Below are 25,590 nucleotides of genomic sequence, written 5' to 3'. Positions count from 1 at the left end.
AAATATTTGAAGTGATGGATATTCCTATTAACCCTTATCTGATCATACATTGTATATAAGAATACAAATACTATACTGTACCCCACAAACATAATTATTGTGTATCAAATGAAAAAACCCTAAGGACAATAAAGACCAACTGACTAGGGAAAAAAAGAAAAAACCCGAGACTGATAAAAAAACTCGAGGCTGATATATAATTCCTTTTGGAGGAGCTGGTCATTTAAAGTAGGTTACCTCACAGACTAGACAATACTGAAGTCCATGAGCCTGGCAATGAGAAAAATGCAAGTCTCAGGTACTAGGATGTCACAGTGATTTTTTAATACAGGTTTAAAATTAAATCTTGATTCATGGTTCCTCTGCATAGAGGATGTATGATTACATTATTTATTTTCTGTAAGAGTATATATACACATATATAATGGAACTGAGGATGGGGGAATCTTTTTTTTATGTTTCTGATTTTTAAAACTTATTTATTTAATTTATGTATTTGGTACAGGGTTTCACTACGTAGCTTGGACTTGTAGTGATCCTCCCCAGGGCTGGGATTACAGGCATGTGCCACCATGCCTGGACTTGGTGGCCGGCTCAATGAGCCCCCAGGGTGGGGCAAGTGTGACATGCAGGCCTGGGGAGTGAACCCTGGTCCCTGCACTTGCCTAAGCAGGCGCTTATTCCATTGAGCTATCTTGCTGGCCCTCTGATTTTTATTTAACAATACACTTGTATTACCTGTATAGTTTAAAAAATGTGAAGGGAAAAGATCTAATACCTAAATCTGTCAAAGACAATACACAAAAATTAACTATACTTCTACATATACCAACAGTAAACAAAGTTTAGTGAAAAAAATACAGAAAGTATAGTAAAAAATATTATTTTTTAAGACAACACCTAGGTAGGAAACCAGTGAAACATGAGATTCGCATGAAAAATAGTGTAGTTAAAATAAAAAAAAAAAATTATTATTGTAAAAGACACATTACCATTAATTAATCCTCCTCAAAATGTCCTCCATCTCTGCTCCAAACAAACTTACTCCACTTTTCTTGCCATGCTCTGAAGCAGTTTGAGAAATTCCTTTTTGCGAATGTCTGTAAGTTGTGCTGCATGGCTGCTTAATGTTCTGAATCAACTCACAAGTTCTGCCTTTCATGGTCTTTCTGACTTGGGGAGGAGCAGAAACAGCACGGCACAGACCCAGTGATTGGCAGACGGAGACACATTAGGTTTTCATGAGTCTGTCTTTCCACAGGACGGTACTCAGGAGCTGCACTCAACATATTTTTGATCATATCTCATAGAAACACAAAAGAGAACTTCCTTTTAGAAGTATTTTAGAAAGTGGTAGGCTTAAGTATGGAATAAGTATGTTCAAAAAAAGGGGAGAGTATTTTGAAGGGATTAAGAGCAATGTGTCCTTTGTTGTAATAAATGTTTTAAAACATTCATATTTTTCCATAGGAGATGTCTGGTCCAGAGTAATGGGACCGGGCAGCTCCATTATTTTGGACTCTGGTGAGGGGGTACTAGATGGAAACGGGTGTGGGGGGAGTGTGTGAAGGAGCAAACTGATCATACCATAAGAGAAGACACGAATGAATGAATGAAGAATAAATATATTCACCTTGTAAACTTACAATGAGCTACATGCTTGAGATCTGCATGCTTTTCAACAGATGATGGGACACCCTGATTCATACAAAGAAGGAAAATCATGACTTGTCCTGAAGAAAGAGACTTAAGTTCCTCCTTTCTTGATTCTAAACATGGCTTTTCATGTGGAACTAGACTGAGCTATTAAACAAATTCTTGGGCAGTATAGTCATTCTTGCCCTTTTCACCTACTTGCAAAGAAACAGCCTATACCATGCTTTTGGGAAACAATGAAAGATCTTAATTCTGCCAGAAGTGAAACGAGTCTGTTTCCTAATTTTATTTAGCCCAGAAATATTACAAATGAAAAACAAATGATCCTTAACAGGAACAAAATTTTATTTTGATTTTTTATGCCAAACTTCTCCTCATATACATTTTAATATGGTTACATTCTGATTACATAGAATTGTGTATCTATTTTTCGTTTACTGTCATGTCAAAGCATTTCCCATTGTCACTTGGCCTTGTAAAGCCATTGGTTTTTATTTTTATTTATTTTTTGTGGCCAGCTCAGCCCACCCTGCGGTGGTGCCAGAGATTGAACTGCAGTCCCTGTGCTTGCCTAAGTTTGCCTAAGCAGATGCTTTAGACTGCTTTAGACTGCTGAGCCATCTCACTGCCCCCCCAAACCATGACTTTTAATTGCTATAATATCTTAGCAAATAAATGTACCAAAATTTACTTAGCCTGGATGTTAAGGAACCTTTTTATAATATTCAATAACTATAAACCATCATATAGTAGCTTTTCTTCAGACTATTTCTTTATGCGGGATTCCCAGATCAAAGGGAATAACCACATATTTGGCCACAAATATATATTCTTGCCCACTATTTGGTTCTATTTTGAACATCCTACTTTGTGTTTAAACAAAGTACTGTTACATTAAATAAGATTTAAAAATCTATTAAACTTCTGAGACAACCTGAAGTGGCTTATAAAATGAAGACATATAATGGGAATAAAAGTACACAAATAAAAACAGCAAACTAAACCAGGAGCGGCAAACTAGGGCATATACACCAAATCTGGTCTACCACCTGTTTTTATAAATAAAAGTTAAACTGGATCACAGCCATACTCACTCATTTACATGTTGTCTATAGGGGCTCTGTTGTTACAATGGTAGAGTGGAATAACTGTAAGAGACTTATGATCAATAAAGCAAAAAAGGCTGGTCCGATGGCAGTGGGTTATCAGAACTTAATAACATTAGTGTCACTAAAGTTGGTATACAACCCCCCCACCGCTAAATTTGACTGGCTTTAAAAAAAAATTTAAAAAAAAAAATAAATAAATAAAGCAAAAAAATATTTACTACCTGGTTCTTTACAGGAAAAAGTTTACCAATTCCTAAATTATGTATAGATATAATTTAATATAAATTGCAAAATTTCTCATCTATTCTGTTAAATCTACTATTTCTGGTCAAGACAGAGCAATGGTGGCCTGTCTTATCCTCCCAAATGAAGTAACAAAAACAAAAGCAACATGTATCTGTAGCAGATTTCAAGACACTGTGCATTAGCAATAAAGGATACAGATGAACAAGGATAAACAGTAGACCTGATAGCCAAATATCATTTCCAAAGCCATAAGACAAATCTCAATACATTTAAAAAGATTCGAGTCATCTAATGGTCTCTAGTTAAGGTGGAATTAAAATGGAAATTAGTAACCAAAATGTCTAAAAATACTTAAACTGGAAGTCCAATAATGTACTTCTAATTCATGGTTAAAAAAAAAAAAAAAAAGTCTAAAGGGAAATTAGAATTCTTAAGTGGGCAAATGCAAGCATACTAAATATAACTTATGGCATACTTCTTAAGCACAAGCTAAAGAGCTTAATAAAATAAATATATTAAAAAATCTTAATATTTCAGTTTCAACCTGAAATAATTAAAAAAAAGATAAAATCCAAAGTAAATGCAAAAAGGAAGTGATAATAATGACTGAATCAATGAAATGGAAAGCAACAATAAAAATCAAGAACAAAACTAAAAAGTAGAGAACAACAACAACAAAAACCCCGGAACACTAATAAATGGTACCTTACTTCACAAACTCAATTTTCTTCATGATTCTGGTCACAAATTGAACTGGGTAAGAACTGAATCAAATTCACTGAACCCAACCATTTGATTTGGTTCTCTTCTGAGTCAGTTGGCAACCAGATTTGGGGAAAGAATAAAGTTTTCAAACCATATACTACTTTAAAATAACCTCTCTGAAGGAAATAAAATGGTTAAACCTCTAGGCAAACTGATCAGGAAAGCAGAGGAAAAAAATAAAAATGATCAATAGTGCTGGGGATATAGCTCAGCTGTCCTGCCTGGCAAGGGCAAAGTCCACAGTTTGATCTTCAGTATCAAAAAAAGAAAGAAAAGAAAAGACAAAGACAAAGACATAAAAAAAAAGAAAAAGAAAAGGAAAAGAAAAGGAGATTGGCTGGGCATGGTAATTCCAGCAGGGGGATGGAGTCTGGGACAGGAGGATCATCATGATTGGCCTAGGCTACATCGGAGAGTTCAAGACCAGCCTTAAATACAGAATGAGACCTGTTTCTTTTGTTTTTTGACGTAACTACAGATTATACAGATAGGACAATAAAGGAAAATTTATATATAAACACCTCTGTGCCTATAATTTAGCAATTTGGGCCTCAAGATATAACTCAGTGGTATAATACAAGGGTTCAATCCCACACACACAGACACACACACACACAAAAAAAAACCCCATAAAAATGTAACCACTTAGTTGAAAGAGCAAATTCCTTGAAGAACATGACTGTTAAAGCACCTTCAAGGTTAAAAAAAACAACAACAAATAAACAAACGAACAAAAAATCAAGCTACTGTATTCTTCCTTGCATGGATGGCCTGCAAAAATGTACTTCTCTTCCTCCATACTTCTTTTTACTTGGTCTAAATTTACTATATAGGGCCTGTTTCTTTTCCTTCCTTTAATATAACTTTGCTACCATTAAAAAAAAAATCAAAACATGAATAGTCCTCTATCTATGTTTTGGTCCATGTTGTGCTATAATAAAATACTGTCCTGTAGACTGGGCAATTTATAAAGAACAAAATTTTTTTCTTCCCAGTTCAGGGGCTGAAGTCCAACACTTAGGAGTGGAGACAAGGCACATGTTGTCTTCCTGCTATATAATTCCATGTGGAAGGGCAAAGCAGGTGGAGAGTATATTGTAATGGCTGACACACTGTGTCAACTTGAGAAGTTTAGAAGCTGAACTCAGAGGCAGGCCAGGGTCCTTACTGCAGACACATGCTGAGCTTGTAGAGTAGGACAGAAACGTGACGTGGGTAGATAGCCAGCATACAACATAAGGGAGGAAAACATAATGGAGGAAAAGAGGTTTGTTCTCCCTGTCTTTTGCTCTTGTTGCTTTTGCTGTCTTCTGTTGCTTTGAACTGTTGCCCCTCGGCCTTGCCACTGTCCTTGGAGCTAGCTAATTATGGACTGAAACCTCTACTAACTTGGAGCTAAATAAACCTTTTCTTCCTTTTTTTCCCCTCCCCTTTGGCAGAACCTGGGATTGAACTAAGGCCCTTGCGCTTGCCAGGGAAGCGCTTATTCCACTGAACCATCTGCCCTGCCCCACTTCCTTAATTTTGGGTGTTCAGTTTTTTTTTTTTTTTTTTTTTTTGGTGGAACTGGGGATTGAACTCAGGCCCTTTGAGCCAACCTCTCTGGCCCTTGTCCAATATTCTGTCTCAGCAAGAAAAGAAAAATAACGAAGACAGTATATAAACTCAATCTTTTATAATTGCCTCTTATTAATTTTTTAAAATCTTTTATTCGTTTATTTATTTGTACAGAGTCTTGCTACACAGCTCGGACTGGTAGTGATTCTCCTGTCTCAGCCTCTCTAGAGCTGGGATTACAGGCATGTACTACCACACCCGGTTTGGGTGGCAGGGGCCTGCATGGCATGTGGTATCTGGGATCCAACCCAGGTCCTTGCACTTGCCAGGTAAAACTTAGACTGCAGAGCTATCTCCCCAGCCTCTATAAGTGCCTCTTAAAGATACTACTTATTTCCCCTATGCTTTTCTTTTTCTGAGGTGCTGGGATAAAACTGATACACACTAGGCAAGTATTCTACCACTAGGCTGTATACCCAGCCCGAGGTCTCACTTCCTAGTAGTACAACACTGTGGATCAAGTTTCCAGCATATGAGCTTTGGGAAAGCCCATGCAAACCACAGCAATCTATTAATGAAACAGAAATTTAGTAAAAACCCTAAAATTTTATAAACCAAGTAAAGCTCTTTGTAAAGTAAAAACAAAATGAAAAAATAAGCAGAATTCCCAAAAGCTTTCGCATAAAGAAACTCTAGGTATAGATGCCTTTACTGCTAACTTCTACCAGACCTTTAGGGGAGAAATAACACTAATACTAATACAAATTCTTTCTTTCTTGGTACTGGGATTGAACTCAGGATCTTGTGCTTGCCAGGCAGGCACTTAGAACTGCTCAGCTCTCTCCCCGGCCCTATAAACTCTTTAAAGAAAACTGAAATAGGGAAATACTTTCTGACTCATTCTATAATACCTGATGCCTTGGTAATAAAACAAAAGATAATCACAACAGAACTACAGACCCACATCCCTCATGAACTCAAAAGTAAAAACCATTCAAAACAGAAATAAGCAAATGGAGTTCAATAATATATAAAACCAATGGCCAGATAAGGTTTATTTCATAGTAAATCTTTGTGTGTATGTGTGTGTGTACATCAGGAATCGAACTATGGTACTGCCCCACTGAGCTGTATCTTCCTGCAGTCAAATTCCAGGTCCACAGACTTAAAAAATTGTTTTAAAAAAACCTTAGGGATGATCAACTTGAACTCCCATGATTATGGATAAGAAACCAAGGTTCACATAGCTAACTAGGTACTGTTTTGCTGTTGGCCAGCCAACAACAGAATATTATATTTTATTGTATTTCATTACCAAGCAACTACTATTTGGTTATTCTGAGAAAGTACAGTGTAATGATTTTAGAACTGAAATGTCATGGGGTCTGAACTCCAATTCTGTCTCTACTACCTTTGGGCATCTACTTTAACTTTCCTAAGTCTCAGTATTACTATTTGTTAACAGGCAATAATTGACTGCAGGTTTGTTGTGAGGATTAAATCAGACAAAGTATCCAATGTATTCAGCTAAGCACTTGGCATAACCCAGCAAACATTACTATTCCTATCAAGTATTGCACTTGGATTATGAGCACACCAAGTTTAAATTACAAGCAAAGAACAGAAACCAGGCAGCCAACTATGTTAGTAGACCCTTTCTTGAAACTACAGAGACCTACAGACTTCAAACAAAAGGAAAGTTAGATTGTGTGTGTGAGGATTGGAGACTGAGCCCAGGGCCTTTACACTGACATATATCCCCACATCCTCCTGCCTTTCCAAAACTTGAAACAGGGTCTTGCTATGTCACCAAGTTATCCATGCCTGTCATCTTCCAGCAATAGCCTCCTGGAGTATCTTTGATTAGTAGCCCATTTCCCTTTTTTATGGACACAAGCTCTCTTATTTTTCCCCCTAATTACCTGCTTTCCTGTCCACAGTGGAAAAGGCTTCAGGATGGCAGGAGGAATGAGCTTCACACGCCCCACTTTGTCTGTGAGTCCTCGGTATACCAGCTCCATATACTGCTCCCGGTTGAAAAAGCAACCTCGAATAGTCATGTTTGCACCTGAAACCATGTGGTCTTGTATCAAGCCCGCCAATGGTTGACCATCCTACAAATCAAAACAGACAAGAACAAAGACAAAGTTTAAGTCACACTCTAATTCCTAATCAGCTGCTTGAAAGTCACCTTTCAGCAAAAGCTTTCCTATATATCTCACACTGTCCCACCCATGTCTACACTGGGCCCTTTTTTGGAAACAAACTGCCTTCCAAATCATGTGACCAGGTTCTGCACTGGCTTCTACTTTTGCCATTTGCCCACTGCCCTGTATCTAACTGTTTCACACTCATCCAGTCCCCAAGCCTTCTCTGCTTAGTCCCATCTGGTTCTAGTTATTCTAGCAGATTTTTGGCATTTATGCATAAATTTGGTCTGGCTGCTCTTAGCTGTGTTCTTGTTTTTATACTTTGGTTTTATGCTTTAGTGTTTTTCACACATTTCTGGCCTGGTTTTTGTGTAAATCAGTCATCCACTCAACAAATATTTATTGAGGGCCTACTGTATGCTTAAGCACTGGGAAGACCTTTCTGATGAGGATGAACCGAATAGCAAACACATGATTAGATAAACACACAATCACAAAACACTTTAAATGCCATAGAAGAAAATCATCAGCTGGGTCATAAAATAAATTGGCAGGATAGTGGTCAGGATAGGTCTCTTTGAGGGGCAATAGTACAGCTAAGGCCTGAGGAGTGACTTGGAGTCAGCCAGCTCAGGGAGGGAGGAGTTGAGGCTCAGCTTTTTGGACTGAGTTACCGGAAGGCCTTGATGTTCATGACTGTGGAAGGAAAGAATGTCCACTGTTAGTATCTCTTCACAATATTGCATGTGGCTCAGGGCAGGCCCTTAAAAAAGACTTTTACCAAGGGGTTTTACAAAAACTCCAGATTTGGTGGACATTCATTTCATACGACATTTTCACAGCCTCTGTGATCCCCAGACTCTTGGACCTTTTCTGTCAGGTCTGTGCTCATGGCAACCAACAGCACACTGAAGCAAAAATAGCTCGATCACTGACCTTCTGGAAGAAGTAGTCCTGCAAACTTTTCCATGTTTACAAGAATTTGAGCAAAACCTGGGCACAGATCTAAAGACTGCTATCCTTTGATTATTCGTTAAATACTAGCCAGTACTATGGCCATGTTTCGTAAGGCTGAAGGAACTGACAAACGCAGTCATGGAGAAGCACCAGGAATTTAACCACATGTACCAATTCAAACATTAAAAAGGATTTCTCTCAAATGGTCTAATACATGACGATGGGCTCTATGTAAACTCAAAGATAATTATTATAGATGGGCACAAAGGGCCCTTCTTACGAAGGCTTTGAGTGATTAACAAAAATAAAAAGAACATTATACTCTATATTTTGTTCCAAAAATGGATCTTGTTTTGCTTGTGGGAAATATCTAAGCCAGTATTATGCATTTGACTCATCTCCCAGTCTTTGGGGGCAAATAGTTGCTATTGGTTTTTTTTCCCCCTTTTATTTTCTTCCTTTTAAGAATGTAATTACCAGTTATGTGATACATTCAGTGCTTTCTGTATCCAAATTCTTTTTTTCTCTTTCCCCAAATTCTACCATGACCTAAAAATTAGTTAACGGGCTAAACTGTTTTCAATGCAATAACCATGAAATCTAGGGAAGAGTGCTGACTGAAGCAATTATTAGGGGTCTACTTATAATTCTCAATTTCCTAAATCCTGTTTAGGATTACAAAAAACATCTCTGAATCATAATTCTGAACAATTGTCAGCTATCCTATTCCACTTAACATCATAGCAAAATGACATTAAAATTAATGTTTTCTGTCAGAAAGTTTAGAGAATATTTTGTGTCTTGAATTCTCTAGCTAGGTAGAAGTTAGGAAACTATGTCTCAAGCTTTGTTCAAAAACTTTTCACAAAGCATTAGTTCTCAATCAGTACAACAAACAGAAGGGGAAAAAATTCTCAAAGAAAACACGTAGCGTGGCTGTTATCTGTAGATTCAACCTCCAGTACCACAAGAGAATGATCACAATAAATCGGCTTTTTCACATTAGCCAAACCAACTCCTGTTCTTCTAGGATTTAGCCAAAGATATGCTGCATTTTTATAGCTATTAGCAAAAATAAGGATCCCACCTTTTGGCATTTACACTAATGACTAAAAGTTTATCAAGCATAACTTTACTTCAGACAAAAAAAATTGGCTGAAAGTGAAGAGAATTCTCATGTCATCCCCGCGGTTTCTTTCTCCCCTTCCCCTATACAGCTAAAGACTGTAGGTCACTTTGCCAGTAAAGGTCCACTTGCTGCTCCTTGGTAGTCCCCTCTGATGAAATGGGACTGACTCTAGCTCGAGTGGTACCAGGAGCCGCATGCAGCCCCAGCCTGAGTCCTACTTGTCGAGTGGGCCTAAGAGCACATACGGTGAGCACCCACACTCAGGAGTCCAAAGGTGCTGGGATGAGTCCCGGCCTCATTACTGACTGAAAAGTTACTATTTTTTATCTGAAGATGGCACCTGACTCATAGTCACTGGAAAGGCTTACATAAACGAACATTTACGGTGCCTGAGGCCCAGGCCCTGCTAGTAAGTGGTGGCTTCTATTGGCACCACTCCTACTGCTGTCATTAAATGTGACATGAAAAGTTGAAAAGCTGACTTTCACACTAGCAAAATTACTTTTTCTAATCCTCATGTGATCTAAGTGGGTCTGTAACCCATTCTTCCTGCTTTGTATCCCTTAGATAGTTAACAGACCAATTAAGGTCGGCAGAGAATGCACAGTTCAACTCAACTGGCTCCTGCCTGGAGCCACGGTGGGGCATCTGGTGGAAAAGGCCCTGGGTAGGACACTGGGCTCCTGGCTGCCTCCCTCGTGGCAGATGGCTAATAGGGTACTAATTTGTGTTGAATACCTGAGAAGACCCCTGTGCTCCCTGGGTACAGAGCTATTCATCTCTGCAGCAGAAGTAACTCCATGAAGACTCTTGAAAGCAGAAAATGTGGACATGAATAGCACCTACCTCTAACGACTGTGGGCCAGGGACTAAACAATGCTTGGTAAAAGTGTCAGTTTGTATCACTACTCCTTGTTCTCTCAGATGCCACGAGAATCCAAATGAATTACGTGTAACTGTTAATCACTGTGATGTAAATAGTTTAACTTGAAAAGGCACAGGGCAGGGGTGGCAAACCTAAGCCATGCATGTTTTGGCCAATTGTTTGCGTTACTGAAAGCTCTAAATAGTTCACCAACACCAGCCTGGCACCTATGGGCAGGTGGTAAGTGGTAATTTGGGTACATGGTCCACCCTTCCTCCAGCAGCCTGGCTCTTTTCCTACTCAGCCCTCCAAGAACACAGGACAACTAGGGCCCTGGAACCAGGTGAAGTGGGAGGAAGTTATACCCTTTCTGTGTGTTGGTTTGAACAGCAGTGACCACATGGGGCTGCTGGAGACAGAAGAAAGGAATCCCAAGAGGAGACTCTTTCTGGCCCACAAAAGGAATTTAATCTGGCCTCTTGGGCTTACCTCTTAAAACCATGCTTGTCAGAACCGAAAGGACCAAAGTCAAATGTGATCATTTTGGATGGTTATGTTTGCCAGGTACAAATTAGTTATATAAGCTTGGCTTTCTGGAATGGCCATCCTGACTTACAACTTAAGACAGAAACATTTCTCTGACCTTTAGGCAACTAGAGGGGTCAAAACTATCTAGAAAGAAACTAGGTCCCTCTGATCCATGTGTCCACTGCCCACTAAGCCCAGGAGCAGACGAATGCTTGAATTCAAGGTGCCAAGACATTCTGTGACAACCACAGCAGGGCTTCAAGGTCACATCTATTTTTTTTTTTTTTCCCCAGATAAGGTCTCACTATATAGTTCAAGCTGCTTACTCTGTAGCCTATGCTGGCCTCAAACTCACAGCAGTCCTCTTGCCTCAGCCTCCCAAGCCCTAGGATTACAGGCATGTACCACCATGCCTGTTCACACCTACCTTGGGGACAAGGTACTGCTGATCAGTGCAGGCCAAAACATAGGCTTCAGCCCGGCCCAGCTCACTCTGGGGAAAATGGGCATTCATTTCATCTCCATCAAAGTCAGCATTGTATGCCTTGCAGTTGGCATAGTGCAGCCGCAGGACTTTTTCTTCGGGCAAGATGCGGGCAAGGTGGGCCTGGATGGAAGGTCTGTGGAGGGTGGGCTGTCGGTTCAGCAGGAGAATGTCCCCATTTTTCACGTGCCGGCACACCTGGGGACAGAGTGGAGAGCAGGTCAGCGGGAATTCCAGTATCACTGCTGCCCTTCTGAGGGCTCACCTCATGCTGGCTGGGTGGGTTCTGCCCACCTCATGTCCTCGTCAACTAAATGCCAGGGGATTTTCAGCTTGCAGCAAAACCTTAAAAATCTTTTTAGAAATACTTCCTAAGCCCCTCTAGTTCTAGCCTCACACAGCCCCAGTCCTTACTCTGGTCTCAGAGGTACAAGGAACAGACAAGGCCACAGGTCTCTGTCCAGTAGTTCCTGTCTTCATCAAAGATGCACTGCCTTCCCAAGGTCCTGGATTCCTCTGAGAATTAACCTTAAGAATGATTAGAAACAACTCCTGAAGGCTGGATACCTGTGTGCAACCACAAAGCCCTTAGGTTTGAAAGAACTTGGCAGAAATAAAAAAGATCTCCCCAAAGCCATGAGCATGTAACTCTAAATATCAAGTCCATGTTTCAGAAATAATTAGCCCAAGTTCATACAGCACAGCCAGGAGTACAAAACAGGGTCCCCTCCCGCTTTTTAAAACTGCTCAATTTTTACCTTTGCCAAGGAGTTAGTGTCACAGTTTGTTTATTTATTTGTGTTTTTGAGACAAGGTCTCACTATGCAGTTCAAACTGGCCTGGACTTCACCATGTAGCCCAGTCTGGTCTCGAACCTGCAACTGCTCCTGCCTCAGCCTCTCAAGTGCTGGGATTACAGGTGTGCACCACCAAGCCCACCTCAAAACAGGGTTCTTCATTCCTACCTTAATGCTCCCTAAAAACACTTCATTGCATTTCTTTTTTTTTTTTTTTTTTTTTGTATTTTACGGAAGGGTCTACAGTGTGTTCAGGGTCTCACTACTAGTTGGACTCATAGTGATCTACCCGTTTACAAGCCTCCCAAGAGCTGGGATTATAGGCATGCACCACCATGCGCAGTCTCAACTGCTGTCTCAGTGTGCCCCGCGGGTGGGGCCAGCATAGCAGGCCTAGGGATTGAACCCCAGGCCTCGGCACCTCAGCAGGCATTTTGATCTGCTGAGCTATTTGGCCAGCCCTTTCATCGCATTTCAAAAAATTTGTAAGAATTGTAAACTACAATATTACTTTGGAAAATAGTTTGAAGATAGCCATTAGATCATCTGAACCACATTTCCTTTTCAGCCTTTCATTAAAAAAAAAAAAAAAGTGCCAAAGCAAGGTCATATGAATATATGTTATATGCAGCAGTAATTGTAGTAGCAAAAAGTAGAAATCATTTGACTACATTACAGAAGGGGCAGTAAGTCACAGTGTATCTATACTATAGCATGTTTGCAGCGATGACAAGGTTAGTAACAAGGTTAAATATATACATGTCTGGAAGTGATGGTAATAAGGCATTCTAGCTAAGAAAATAAACCCAAGCCAGGCATTGAGGCCTGTACTGTAACTGTAGCACCCTAGAGGCTAAGGCAGGAGGATGAAAAATGTTAGGTTAGCCAATTTGGGCTACCTAGTAAATTCAAGACTAGGGCTAGGGATGTAGCAAGTTCAACAGTGCCTGCCTGGCAAGCACAAGGTCCTGAGTTCGATTCCCAATACCCCCCCACCAAAATCAGCCAGGACCATAAGTGAGACCCTATCCTCTGTCCCCCCCCTCATTTGGGTAGCATGTAAGGAGGTAGGATAAAGCAATTTAAAATTCATCTTAACTCTGTAAATGGAAAAAAGAGTGCTTAGGTCCTTCTTAAGCTATTACTAAAGTCTCTGGAGAACAGACCCATGAGAAAATAGTAATGCATCTTAAGCTTTATACATCATAGTATTATTTCTTTTATAATGAACATATATTTCTAAAAAAGTTTTTAAAAGATCTTCAATTACTTTTAAAGAAAGGAAGAAAATTGTGTAACAGATATGCTCATTTGGGAGGGGGGAACCAAAAGATATAAACTTGGAGAAGAGAAAAAAAAGAAAACAAAAAACCGCAAGTCACTTTACCCTTCAAAGACAGCCACTGTGGAGGACCACCTGGGCGATGCTCCTTGAAAGAGGAGCAACTGTCTCCATTTTGGCTGAGCCTGACCCTATTTCCATGTACTGACATGCACAGAGCTGACTAGGTGGAGCCCCTGGGGCTTCAAAGAATATGCCATAAGAGCTGAAGCAAGAACCCCAAAACATCAGATACTATCTCAGTGCGTACCCTTCTCTCTGCATGTTGCAGAGGTGACCTCTCGCTTCCTAGGTCACTCAGCTCACACACTCCCCTACTTCCTGGTCTTCTCAGTCACTATTCCTTAAGCCACTCCCTTCTTCATAAATTCATAAAATCTGGGGTGGCCCTGGGTTGAGGTCTTTGTTCTGGATAGCCATCACCATGGCTGGATCTAGGACTCTTTGGTTCCCCATAACTACAAATATGCCTTAGTGTCTATTCTCGCCATGGGTTGCATTGGAAGTGGTAGATTGGAACAAACTCATTAAAATCCCAATAATTTCTCCATGTGATTACAAATATAAACTTCCTGGGCCTTGCTGAGACCGGAAAGGGCTCTTTATAACCACTGTTAACTTTGTTAGAATACCTCTTCCATGAAGCTGTTGTTACTATAAGGCTTGATTAGCCTTTTGTTATCCTATATTACCTACTACGCTTCCTATATAATGAAGCTAGTGATACCGTTTTTGCTGTTTTGTTTTTGCAATAATAGAGATTGAGCCCGTCTTGCTGATTCTAGGCAAGCACTCTGCCACTGAACTATATCCATAGACCTTTAAATTTTTAATTTAAAGACAGCATTAATTTGGACAGGCTGACTGCAAACTTGCAATTCTCTTGCCTCATCCTCTCCAGTAGCTGAGGTTACAAGTATGTGATGTTCACCTCAAACATACTGAACACCGGTTTTCCCAGTAACCCAGAAGTATTACTGAGACTTGGGGACACCTCACCCCACCCCAAATCTCCTCTAAGCTACAGCAGACACAAGACTAACAGTAGCAACAAACTACTCCAAGTGTAGTGTCTTCTTACAGCTGGGCTACAAGTTCCTTCCCATTTTTATTTATTCCTTAAATAAAAAGCAGTCTGAAGAACACCTACCATGGAGTCTTTCTGCTCTCTAAGGAATTTAACCCCTCCAAGTATTAAGTCCCTGTTTCCAAGGAGACCTGAATTCTGAGGATTCCCATGAGCATCTACTGGGGATACCAGCTGCTGCCTGCGTCACACAGCCATAGGTCTTCTTTCTTTAGCCTCTCAAGGGAGAAGCTGCCCAGACCTGTGGCCCAGGCCCAAAATCCCAGGCTGGGCCTAGGATCTGAGCCTAGAAAACTCATGACATCCTCCAGCATAAGCAAATTCACCGCAGCTGGGAAGGTACACAGGCCAGTCTGGCAGGCACCGGCCAATCTAAACAGAAGCCCTGGAGCTTAGGGCATTCCCTTTGCCAACCCAAACCCCAAATCCTTCCTTTCTCTTGTCTCTAAATAAATACTGCAGTGAAAATTAGTGTGCCCCAGTGCCCGGGTCAGAGTTTACAGAGCCAGGCCCAGGGCCAAAGGCCTGCTTCTGGCAGCTGCTGGACAGGGAAATGAGCCTGGGCCATCATGGCCACTTCCTCTCTTCTTTACAAGGCCCAGGGGACAGGCCAGAGGTTTCTATCTCACAAGGGAACAGGACCTTTGGCCAATCTTCCCCTTCTCACCTCATCTGTACTGCACCCTAACAGAATCTCAGTTTCTTGTTCCTAGTTATCACATCAGCCTTTCAGGCCTGGCCTGAGCCATATGCAACGAATCAACCAGAGTCTTCAAAAATGACAAAAACCAGAAGCGCTGCTGTTACGTTTTTACATGTTGAAGCTTCTTACATAATGCTGCTGAGATTTTCGAAAATGAAATTAGCTTCCTTGCATCCCCAGATCCTGATGTGAGTGAAGATCACCTTTTCTTTTAAAAAGTCCTTCCCGCCTTTGCCTCTAGGTCACTATCATCAGGTCCAACACAGCCCTTCACCCGTTCTGGAGCTCAACTGGGATTCACACTCTCGCTTTCTGGGTGCCTCCTACTTTGGGCTGCGGTGCACAGCACATCCTACCCTGGAACCTCTGGGATTTAGGGACTCTAAGCTGAGAGGTGGGTGCACACACAGTGATGACATACCTCAGAGGAGGGTGGGCACGGGGCAGGATGTGGTAGAACAGCCTACACACTGTCCACTTTTATTTACAAATAAACTATTATTGGTACATAGCAATTCCCATTCTCCTACACATGCTTTCACATAACACTGAAGAACTGAGCAGTTACAAGACAGAGCCTATCTAGCCAGAAGGCCTAAAGTATTTACTACCTGGCCATAGAGGAAAAATGACTTAGTTGAGACTTGAAGGAATAGTAATGTTAACTGAGGAGTGAGGGGTGTCCCAAGCTTGGGAAGAACTAAAATCAAAACCAAAGGAGGAAGGAGTCCAGGAACTGGCTGAATGAAGAGCTTGAAGAGTGGGTTGAGAGGTGAGGCCGGCAAATAAGCCAGGGACAATCTGAGGACTCATGAATCTGCTAAGGATTTGAACTCACGTTGAAAAACAAACAACTGGGCTACCTCACTCGACACGACTCAGGGAGGTCTCATTCACTATCCAGGAGCACTGAGCAGGCAGGGTGGCCAGCCTCCCTCTCTTGAGCCAATCCCTGACCCTTGCACCCTTAACCTGTGCTTCATCCTTACACCCCAATAATTTCAGAAATCCCTATATCCTTTTGCTTTTCTAACCGTTCTTAGCTAATGTTGTTTCCTTACCACAGAGGCTGTAGAACCTGGCCACCTCGAGGTTCACAGGTGACCTTCACTGACTTTGAAGGACCCCACAACCGCAAATGAGCAAAATATGCAGATACAAAATGAACAAACTCAACCTTATACTTCCTTCCCTTCTCTTGCTTCTACATTCCAGTCCTCCCTTCCCCCTTCTCTGTCCCCATGATACATTACATTCAAAGAATTTAACCCTTCTAGTAGCTTTTTATTAACTCTATGGTGCCTATATCTATTGCCCATATCTCCCACAAGGCCTGAAATAATCTGAATAAATGCACAAGAAAACAACAACTGAGGCAACTTCATCTGCTGTCTCATGCACCCTGTCACCAAAGCAGACCTGAACTTGTATGGAGTTACTGCTCTACCGTGTGAAGATAGCTGTGAGAATGAAGAAATCAGGGGGCTAGGCCCACTGCACTGCTGCAGATGGGGAAGAACAGCAGGGACCAGTGGGTTCTGCAATAAGACCAAGAGCCGTTCCTCTAAGACTCCCTCAAGGCTGCTGGAAACTTTGTACAACTTAAAGCTATTACTTAAGAACAACTACTTAGCTGGTAGACATGACAGGCCAGAGTAAGGAAAGGTCTCATAGATGCACATATGTAGAAAAATATATCAATCATCTCTTGCCTCCAGGTAGTCATGTCTAAATTAAACTCAAATCCATTTCATTCTGACAATGTCTGCTTCTAGTTAAGGGTCTTCTGCTATTTCTCCTCAGGCTACATACATGGAACACAGCCACAAATGCTGTCATGTGTTGACCCCATGCCCTTAGCAACACAGTGACTCAACCATGCACTTTTTAGCGGAACTCACAAAGAGCTTCATAACATACCCTAAAAGCAGCAATTCTCCATCACCTCAAGTAAAGCACTAGTTAAAACTTCCAGTTATTAGCTATCATTGGCGCCATGGACACTAACTCAGTACAAGGAGTACAGCATGGTAAATCTCAAACTCTAGGGATGCTGCCACTTTGGATCTGAGAATCATCCTTTGAGTCAGCACTGAGAAGCCAGGCAGTAGCTGTCTGGCCCCTGATCCAACCTGTCCACTACTTACAATTTTTGTCCCTTGGGGCTTAGGTGCCCCTGTGGCTGGTGTCAGGAGCTGTTTGGCCACTGCTTCCCGCTGGGCTATGTCCACGGTGCTCAGGGCTGTGCGGCTGCCATCCTCATTGATTACCATGGAGGCTCCAGGGTGCACGTTTGGACCGTTGATGACTGCCTGCCTCAGTTCCTGGACGTTCCAGGGGGTCACTGGCTGAGGGTAGGTCAGTTTTGTGGCAAATACCTACAAGTGAGGAGCGTGTATAGATGTTCAGGGTGAGCACAAAAAGGTCATAGGGATCCAAAATCTGAATAAACAGGATGTATAACTTTTTTCCTGCTGAACTGTCTGCTTAAACAAAGTCCTTTGGTGAGTAGTGCAGCACCCAGCCTGTCTTCTCCACAGAGCCATTTTGCCAGACTTGTTCCCTGAACAAATAGACTGGGCCTCCTTTTCTAGCAGTCAGTCTGAGGACCCCACAGTGTGGCAGTTAATGCATTAGTCCTTTTAAACTCATTCTAAAACTCTGACCTTTCCTTGTGAGCCAATAAATTCAAAGTTCCCAAAGAAGGAACAGGGCATGGGACACATGCCTGAGATAGGTAGCAATATCTGTCCTGGAACACCACCACTCTGCTCCCCATCCTAGCAAGACATTGCTAACTGATCATGGCATCCACCCTGGGCCCTGATGTGACATCAGAAGCCTTTCCAAGCCTTAATAATTCCAGCAGCTACTGCCATCAAAGTGCTGCCTGGAAATGAAAGTTCTGTAGTTCTGATATTTAAGAAAATGTAGCACACCCAACTCTCCACAGACCTCTATGCAAAGGCCCTTCACGAGAGGCCTCTCCCTTGCCACTTTTCCCCTGCATCCCCCAATTCCCTCAGTCTAATTTTTGCTAATTCATTTACTGTCTCACAAAGTACTGATACACGTACCTGTTTGTTCAGTTTGTCTCTACCACGGGAACATAGGTTTGTAATCTGACTGAATGCCAGTCTCTAGCTCACTGCCCAGGCTTACCTCACCTCCCTGCTCATATGACATCCTAACAGCATTAAGTGGGAAGGGTACGTGCCAGGGGCTAAGGGGCAGTTTTGCTGGCTCTTATCTTCCCAGCCATCCTGTAAGTAAAACATCCAGGTCTCTATGACCTTGAGATCTGGGGCAGGTTGAAGGCAGGCAGAGGAGTGACTTCAAAGGGCCTCCTCAGAGAATAAGCCATCACCAAATGAACCCAGACTCAAGAGAAGTCTAAAAAGAATTCTTTGATGATGGAAAGTGAGGTTGCACTAAAGTTCTCTCCCAAGGCTGGGGACATTCTAGGTACCAAGAGGCCAAAGTCAGCAGGGACAGCCCCTGCCTCTGTTTAGAGAAGGCCTGTCCTTCCAGGGTGTCAGACTCAGGAAGGTCACACAGTGCTTTTCCTGGCTACTTGTCTGAGCTTTTAGATGCAAGGTCTCCAGTGGGCAGGGAACTGACCCTGGCCCGCCCCGTCTCCTGACACACCATGCTCTTGTCTGGTCCTAGAAATCTCAAGTGAACTTGAGTGAATCAGAACACCATAGCTCCACTCATTACCAGTAATCCCAAGAGAAGCTGGAGGGTGGTGTGTGAGGAAATGAGACTCCGCGGAGGGAATTAAACCATCTTCACAATATTGACCCAAGGCCCATTAAGAGAGAAGCTGATTCAAGGGCTGCTGCTAATGAGCACCAGTCTGAACTGGAGGAGAGAAAAGGAGGCTGGCTTGCTAAGGGAACACTAATGGGCAAAAAGGGTGGGGCACTGACGTCAAGGGGGCACTGGGAGATGGGCAATGCCCAACACAATGCACACAACTCCTCTCTAGGGGGGCTTTCAAATCCCTTATTTGCCAGGTAACCAAGGTTACACGTTCCTGCCCAGTTCCTGTCCTTTGTCAGGTACTCAACTGAATGAGGAAAAGTTCAAAGACTAGGTCAAGAGGAGCAGGAAGCTATGCGGGCAGGAATCTCCCCTGTGGGTAGATGTTAAGGCCTGGCAAGGAGAGCTATACCACGCTGCAGCCGAGTACCTCCCTCTGCATGAGGAAGGGGCAGAAGCTAACCAAGCCTGAGCCACCCCAACTTGCCACACACCCTGCACCGACCCTCTCTGGCACTCATCCACTGCCCACCAGCAGCAAATAGCCCCTCCCCAAGCACACACCATAGGAATTCCAATTTCATTGGTGCCAATGTACATGTCTGGGCAAATGACGGAGCGGGCCGCATAGTCTACTCGCTTTCCCATCATGTGTTTTCGGAACAGGCCTTCCTTCTTCTCCAGGATCTGTATGGAGCAAAAAGGTCCATAGAGAACACTTTTTTAAAAAACTCAGCTATGTTTATTGTTTTCATACAAATATATATTATTTATTATTCATCCTCTTTAGCAATGCAAATCCAATCTATACTCACCTGTCTAATGCCAGGGAACTTTTCCATCATTAACTTGTCCATCTCACTATCAAACACAATATTAACATGGCTCTGAAGGCGAATCCAAATGTTGTAAAGTTTATCTGTGAGAGACTGGCCTGGAAGCACACTTAAAAAGGACCGATCCACAGAAACTGAAGAGTCTTCTTCCTGGAAGGATAAGACCAAGAAAACAGCTTAGTAGGAAAAACAATCCAAAAATTCTGTCTTTGTCTTTTACCTAGCTCTGACCAAAAAAAAAGAGAGAGCGCTCTGAATCTGACAGATTGGTGGCAAAATGCTAATAAATAAACCATGTTAATATGTCCATGACACATCAGGGCCATTACATATATACCAGCCTGTCTCTTTCCAGTAGTCAAATTAACTCAAAAATTTTAAGCAGCCTTTCTTAATCCGCAATAATCGCGCCTCAGATAAACCTCACTGGCTACGATACTGCCACTGCGCAAAGCTGCTGCCTTTCTTAAGACATTGTGTAAGTCCCCTACTGTTTAGGTTCCTAATATTCCTGAAGCTGTTATCTTGCTAGATAAACCAAATCTAATATGGAACTTCAGCCTTTTTTTAAATGATTTTAGAAAAACTTGATCAAATATACTTATAAAAACACAGGTAGAAAAATTTCTTCAAAGGAAAAAATATCTGCTATATGTCATCAACTACGATGTGGGACCCAAGGGGTCTACGCCAAGTTACCTGCTCACCCCCAAGCCTTACTAGCTCACAATTCCCCCCCCCCTTTTTTTTTAAACTCAAGATTTTTATAAGAATATAAATATATAGCACTCAACAGACAAACTTTAAAATTCCAGTGTCCATTCAAAAATTATTAGAACTTTCACAACATAAAGTACTGTCGAAATCAGGCAGAAACCCAATAATTTAAACACATTTAAGATCAACATAGACCACTGAAGTACTTATTACAGCTGCATTTCATACAGAAAAGTGCAAGAGATATACATACCAAGAGCTGCACAAATCTAAACATAGAAATATAAGAAATATGGGTCAGGCATGGTGGAACTTCCCTGTCATCCAACAATTCCCTTTTAATATTTCTGTCCTTGCCCTTTTTCTCTCTACCTGTCCAGGGACAGAAATACAGGGCTTAGGCTGTCTTGAAGCGCCACCTATTGGTTTCATCTGACCTAGGAGATTGAAGTCCCTGTCCTACCGTGTATCAATGGGAAAAGAAACCTAGCAATGTGTGGGGGTGGGGGTGTGTGACAGGGACTAGAGAGGATGTTGTTTGGTTCTCTACAGACCAAGCCCCTTTTGTTCCACAGAGGTTTGCCCCAATGTTCAAGAGACATCAAAACAGAATTCTCAGAGCTGTTCATTAGATCTATCCTATAGTCTTCCCTCCCAAATCAGGCTACTATCCTCACAGGACAGCTCTCTTCTACTGAGAATCTGTTTAATGTAAACCAATTGTAGTCACTCAGAGAACTAAGCAAATCCAGAGAAAACTCCAACTTTGGATTGGACAATCCAAAGCATAATGTCCAAAAGATTGTAGTGCCAGCTTGTGATAGGTCAGTCCAACAGTGCGTCTATCCCAGCGGCTGCGGGGAGTTTGGGAGTCCTGTCTAACAAAGGATGGAGACAGCCATTTCTATTTACACCAGGAATATCACTGGGCCAGGAAGGGTCTCTGACTTAGGTTTTCTGAATGCTCAATTCATCTTTATAACTACTAAAGATTCAACACAGGGCTACAGACATTGAAGGGCTTAGGAGTCAGGTGAGACAGTCTTATTCCAAGAAACTCCTGCTTTACAACACTGTTTTCCTAGCTGAATACTAGAGACTCCACAGAGTCCAAAACTAAGCCAGCTGATGTGAGTTCTAATATTGTGACTGACAGGACACATTCTTACAGTCCAGAGGAAGTCAGACCTTCTCTTTTAGACTTGCTAGCTGCTGGTGACAGAATAGCCTAGTGTGAAAAATCACCATAACCTTACATATTTTAGAGTAGACAATAATCCAAGAAATTAAAGTGACTCAACTAAGGCCCTCCCAGAACAGCTGTTAGGGGAAGAACTGGACCACAGCCTAGACCTTTCTATGCTCAGCCCCACGTCTGTCCTTCTGATGTGAATTGGATCTGTTCTAAACTTTTAAGCTCCCACTAAGGATGCCAAAAACATCTAGTCAGCAATGCTGTATCACCCATAGTGTCTGTGTCATCCCGGCAGTCAGAACCAAGCATATGGTTTGTGACATTAGCACTCAGGCAGCCCTGACCTCATCTGTGGCAAGTGCTGCCACCTCAGAGGGCAGCTTCTGTTCCTGGGCCATCAGTGCCAGAAGCTTCCGGATCAGAACTATGTCCTTCATGACAGCTTGCAAGTTCACCGTCTGGCCATTGGTAAACATCTGGTCCCCGAGGCGATTGACAGGGCGATACCTGCAGGGGCACAGAGTTAAGGAGTGTTTAGCATGCAGGAAAGGTTGGGTTCTTTCAGCCTCCCCCCCTGCTGCCTGTAAGCAACACTCCTTCCCAAGCTCAAAAACCACCCAATCGTCCTCTTGTGTTTGTAATAGGCGCGGCAAGGACTCCCGCCACGGCTGACGGGGAGCTGCTGGAGCGACTAAGAGCTCCTGGTTTCTCCATGACCTTAATTTTCCCACCCTCTCCTCAAAGTCCTTTAATTCCACAGCCAACCCTTGTCAGAAATTAAGTAAAGGAACATGGTCTACAAAGTGAGCTCAAGGCTAGCCTCCACTGCACAGCAAGACCCTATCTCAAAAAGACAAAACAAAAGGAAAAAAAAAAAAAAAGAAGAAATTAAAGGGTATTACCTGGAGGGTGGCACCACTATGAAATCCAGAAAGAACACACTGGGGTTGAATCTGGACTCCATGCCGACGTCGTCCAGTCCCAAGAAAAGGTAATTTAGAAAGAATCCTGTGTTTGAAATGAACCAAAGAAAGCATTTAGGTCCCTATGGAAGGATATGGGGAGCCAGTGACAAAAATATTTCTGATTTAATAGAAAAGCACAATAGAGAATAACATATAGAATAAGGTAACATTAATTTATTTGCCTACAGTGCTGGAACAACAGGTTAAACCAGGGATCTGATGGAATGGAGGGGAAAAACAAGACTTCCTTTGATTTCAATTACTCGCCTATATGATCAGGCCTAAAACACACATATAAGAATATTACTTTGGCATTTACATAAAAACTTGTTTGAAAAAAAAATCAACCCAAAGTAACATTCTTAAAATAAGACATCCTCTATGGGATACTGCCAACAGGGGATCTATAGCGGATCAAAGATTTATTTAGGTTTCTGGTAACCTAAAAAATTGTGCACACAAACCAGGCATGGCAGAGCACTCTGAGGCAGGAGGATGGCAAGTTCAAGGTCAGCCCAGACTATGTAGTGAGACTGTCTGACCGCACACATAAAATCAGAGAAAAGTGAATGAAATGCACTAGGAGCCTGTCACAGAAACAATCACATTAAGTAACATGTTCTTTTCTTTTGATATCCCTTTTAAAACCTGTTCATCTGGAAGTGCTATCATACTACAGAGATCAGAGCTGGTGTATCAGAATAGAAAGGATGGGCCTGAGGGCTTGAATATAATGCATTGGTTGTATTACACCCTCAAAAAGGAAGGGGGGGGTGGATTTCCCTGGGTGCAGGGAACTGAAATGGATATAAATCCTCATAAAGAAAAAGACTTCAGTTTTTGATTCACAGGAATTCCCAAAGAAATATTCCAAAAGCCTTTATCTGTGGACATCTAAAAGATGAGCTACTACACTGAGTCCTCTAGAAATATGTCAAACTGTATTTAAGCAAGTGGACATGTGGCTGCCATACAACCAGGTCAGTTACAATATCTAACAAGGCCTTAGTGCTGGATCCATAATACCTTAAATTTTGTATCCAAATACCTCCCCCAAATCTATGGGCTGACTCTGGGAGAGAATCACAATAATCACACCTTCTAAAAAGACAAGAGTAATCAGTCATGGAAATTAAAGCCTGGAGAAGAAAAGGATGCTTTTAAAAGCCTGGTACAGCACCTTCATTCTTCCAAATGGCACCGAGATGTTCCCGGGCACTGCTGGGTGTCAGGTAGCCTCGTTTTCCCATCTGAGCTTCTTCAATTCCTGGAGCTGGGAGGATCAAAACACAGTCAACACAACGTACTTTTCTTTGAGTAGGATTTACCAATTTTTTGGCTTTATCCTGCAAAGTCCAACCTTGACCACAAAAACCAATCTCTAGAACAGCATATTCTCAGTCCTGGTTTTCCCCTTCATCTAACTTCTAGAGTACAGAAAACAAAGTAGTGGGCCGGGAAAATGGCTCAGTAGAATAAGTGCTTGACTGGCAAGCGCAAGGGACTGAGTTCAATTCCTGGTTCTGCCACAAAGAAAGAGAGAAAGAGAGAGAGAGAGAGAGAGAGAGAAAGAGAGAAAACAAAGTAGTTATCATAAAAAACTTGGAAAGCAGAGCAAAAGATAACATTACCCCATCCCACCACACTGACATAACTGCTCACTTTTTTGTATTACTACCAAGTCCTAGACATTGAGTCCAGGGCCTTTCGTATCCCAAGCAATTACTCTAACTCTTAAGCTACACCTCAAGCCCTATCACTTTTATGTTATTTTTCAGTCCTTTAGTTTATGCAAGTGCTTTGCATAGCTGCAATCTTAAATCTGTATTTACTTTGAACACTACTCTGTTCATTTACTATCGACATTTTGCCTACTATTTTTAATGGCTGTACAACTTCATACAGCTATTACCTAATTTATTTAACCACACTCTTACATCTGAGGATTTGGATTGGCTCCTTTTATTTGCTGCTGTAAGTAACATATACTACTCATGGCACCCAAAACACTTAAAGGAGAACTATGATAAATGAGTACAAACATGTCTATGAATAAATATATACATACGTTCTTTTCACAAACAGCATACTGGGATGTGAAGAATAGATTAAGCTTAGCTTCTCAGACTAGGCAAGATCACTCTTGGATTCTGCCTAGACCAGGAACACCAACCCAAGGACACAGACTAGGACAGATCTGAGGCCTGTTAGCAACCAGGCTGCACACAAAGGCAAGCGGTGAGCATGCAAAGCCTCATCTCATCTGTCTTTACAGCTGCTCAGCATCACTCACATTAACCCCTGAGCTCTGCCTCCTGCCAGCGCAGCAGAGGCATTAGATTCTTCTAGGAGCATGAACCCGACTGTGAACTTTACACGCAAGGGATCTTGGTTGCATATTCCGAGAACCTAATTCCAAAATTCCCACTGCCAGCACCCAATCTGGAAATATTCTCTTCCATGAAATTAGTCCTTGGTGTCAAAAAGGTTGGGGTTTGCTATTTTACAGAAATCCCTAGTTTGGATAATAGATGCATCACAAATTTATATAGGGCTGGGGAGATAGCTCAGTGGAACAGGCACTTGCCTGGCTAGCGAAAGGGCCTGAGTTCAATCCCCGGTTCCATCAAAAAAATAAATAAATTGGGCTGGTGAGATGGCTCAGTGGTCTAAAGCACCTACTTAGAACAAGCTTAGCAAAGCACAGGGACCGCGGTTCAATCCCCCAGCACCACAT

The 25,590-nt window shown here is 42.0% G+C and overlaps 1 protein-coding gene and 1 pseudogene across 1 annotated transcript in view; both read right to left on the bottom strand.

Moving 5' to 3' along the window:
- Positions 1-25,590, bottom strand: part of Polr1a (RNA polymerase I subunit A) — a 78,414-nt gene that overhangs the window by 34,930 nt on the left and 17,894 nt on the right. Inside the window, exons 7-14 of the mRNA XM_004642798.2 lie at positions 24,034-24,126; positions 22,791-22,896; positions 22,233-22,395; positions 19,956-20,126; positions 19,705-19,827; positions 17,523-17,753; positions 11,390-11,644; positions 7,256-7,447 (exon numbers count right to left, since the gene is read on the bottom strand). Coding sequence (XP_004642855.1) covers positions 7,256-7,447; positions 11,390-11,644; positions 17,523-17,753; positions 19,705-19,827; positions 19,956-20,126; positions 22,233-22,395; positions 22,791-22,896; positions 24,034-24,126 — 1,334 coding nt within the window. The remainder of the gene's footprint in view (positions 1-7,255; positions 7,448-11,389; positions 11,645-17,522; positions 17,754-19,704; positions 19,828-19,955; positions 20,127-22,232; positions 22,396-22,790; positions 22,897-24,033; positions 24,127-25,590) is intronic.
- Positions 20,152-20,432, bottom strand: LOC111813068 (annotated as a pseudogene).

This window comes from Octodon degus, unplaced genomic scaffold, assembly GCF_000260255.1.
Source record: "Octodon degus isolate 3935 unplaced genomic scaffold, OctDeg1.0 scaffold00162, whole genome shotgun sequence".
Classification (NCBI taxonomy): Eukaryota; Metazoa; Chordata; class Mammalia; order Rodentia; family Octodontidae; genus Octodon; species Octodon degus.
The sequence above is the reverse complement of the archived record's forward strand: the minus strand, read 5'-3'. Positions and strand labels throughout refer to the sequence as shown.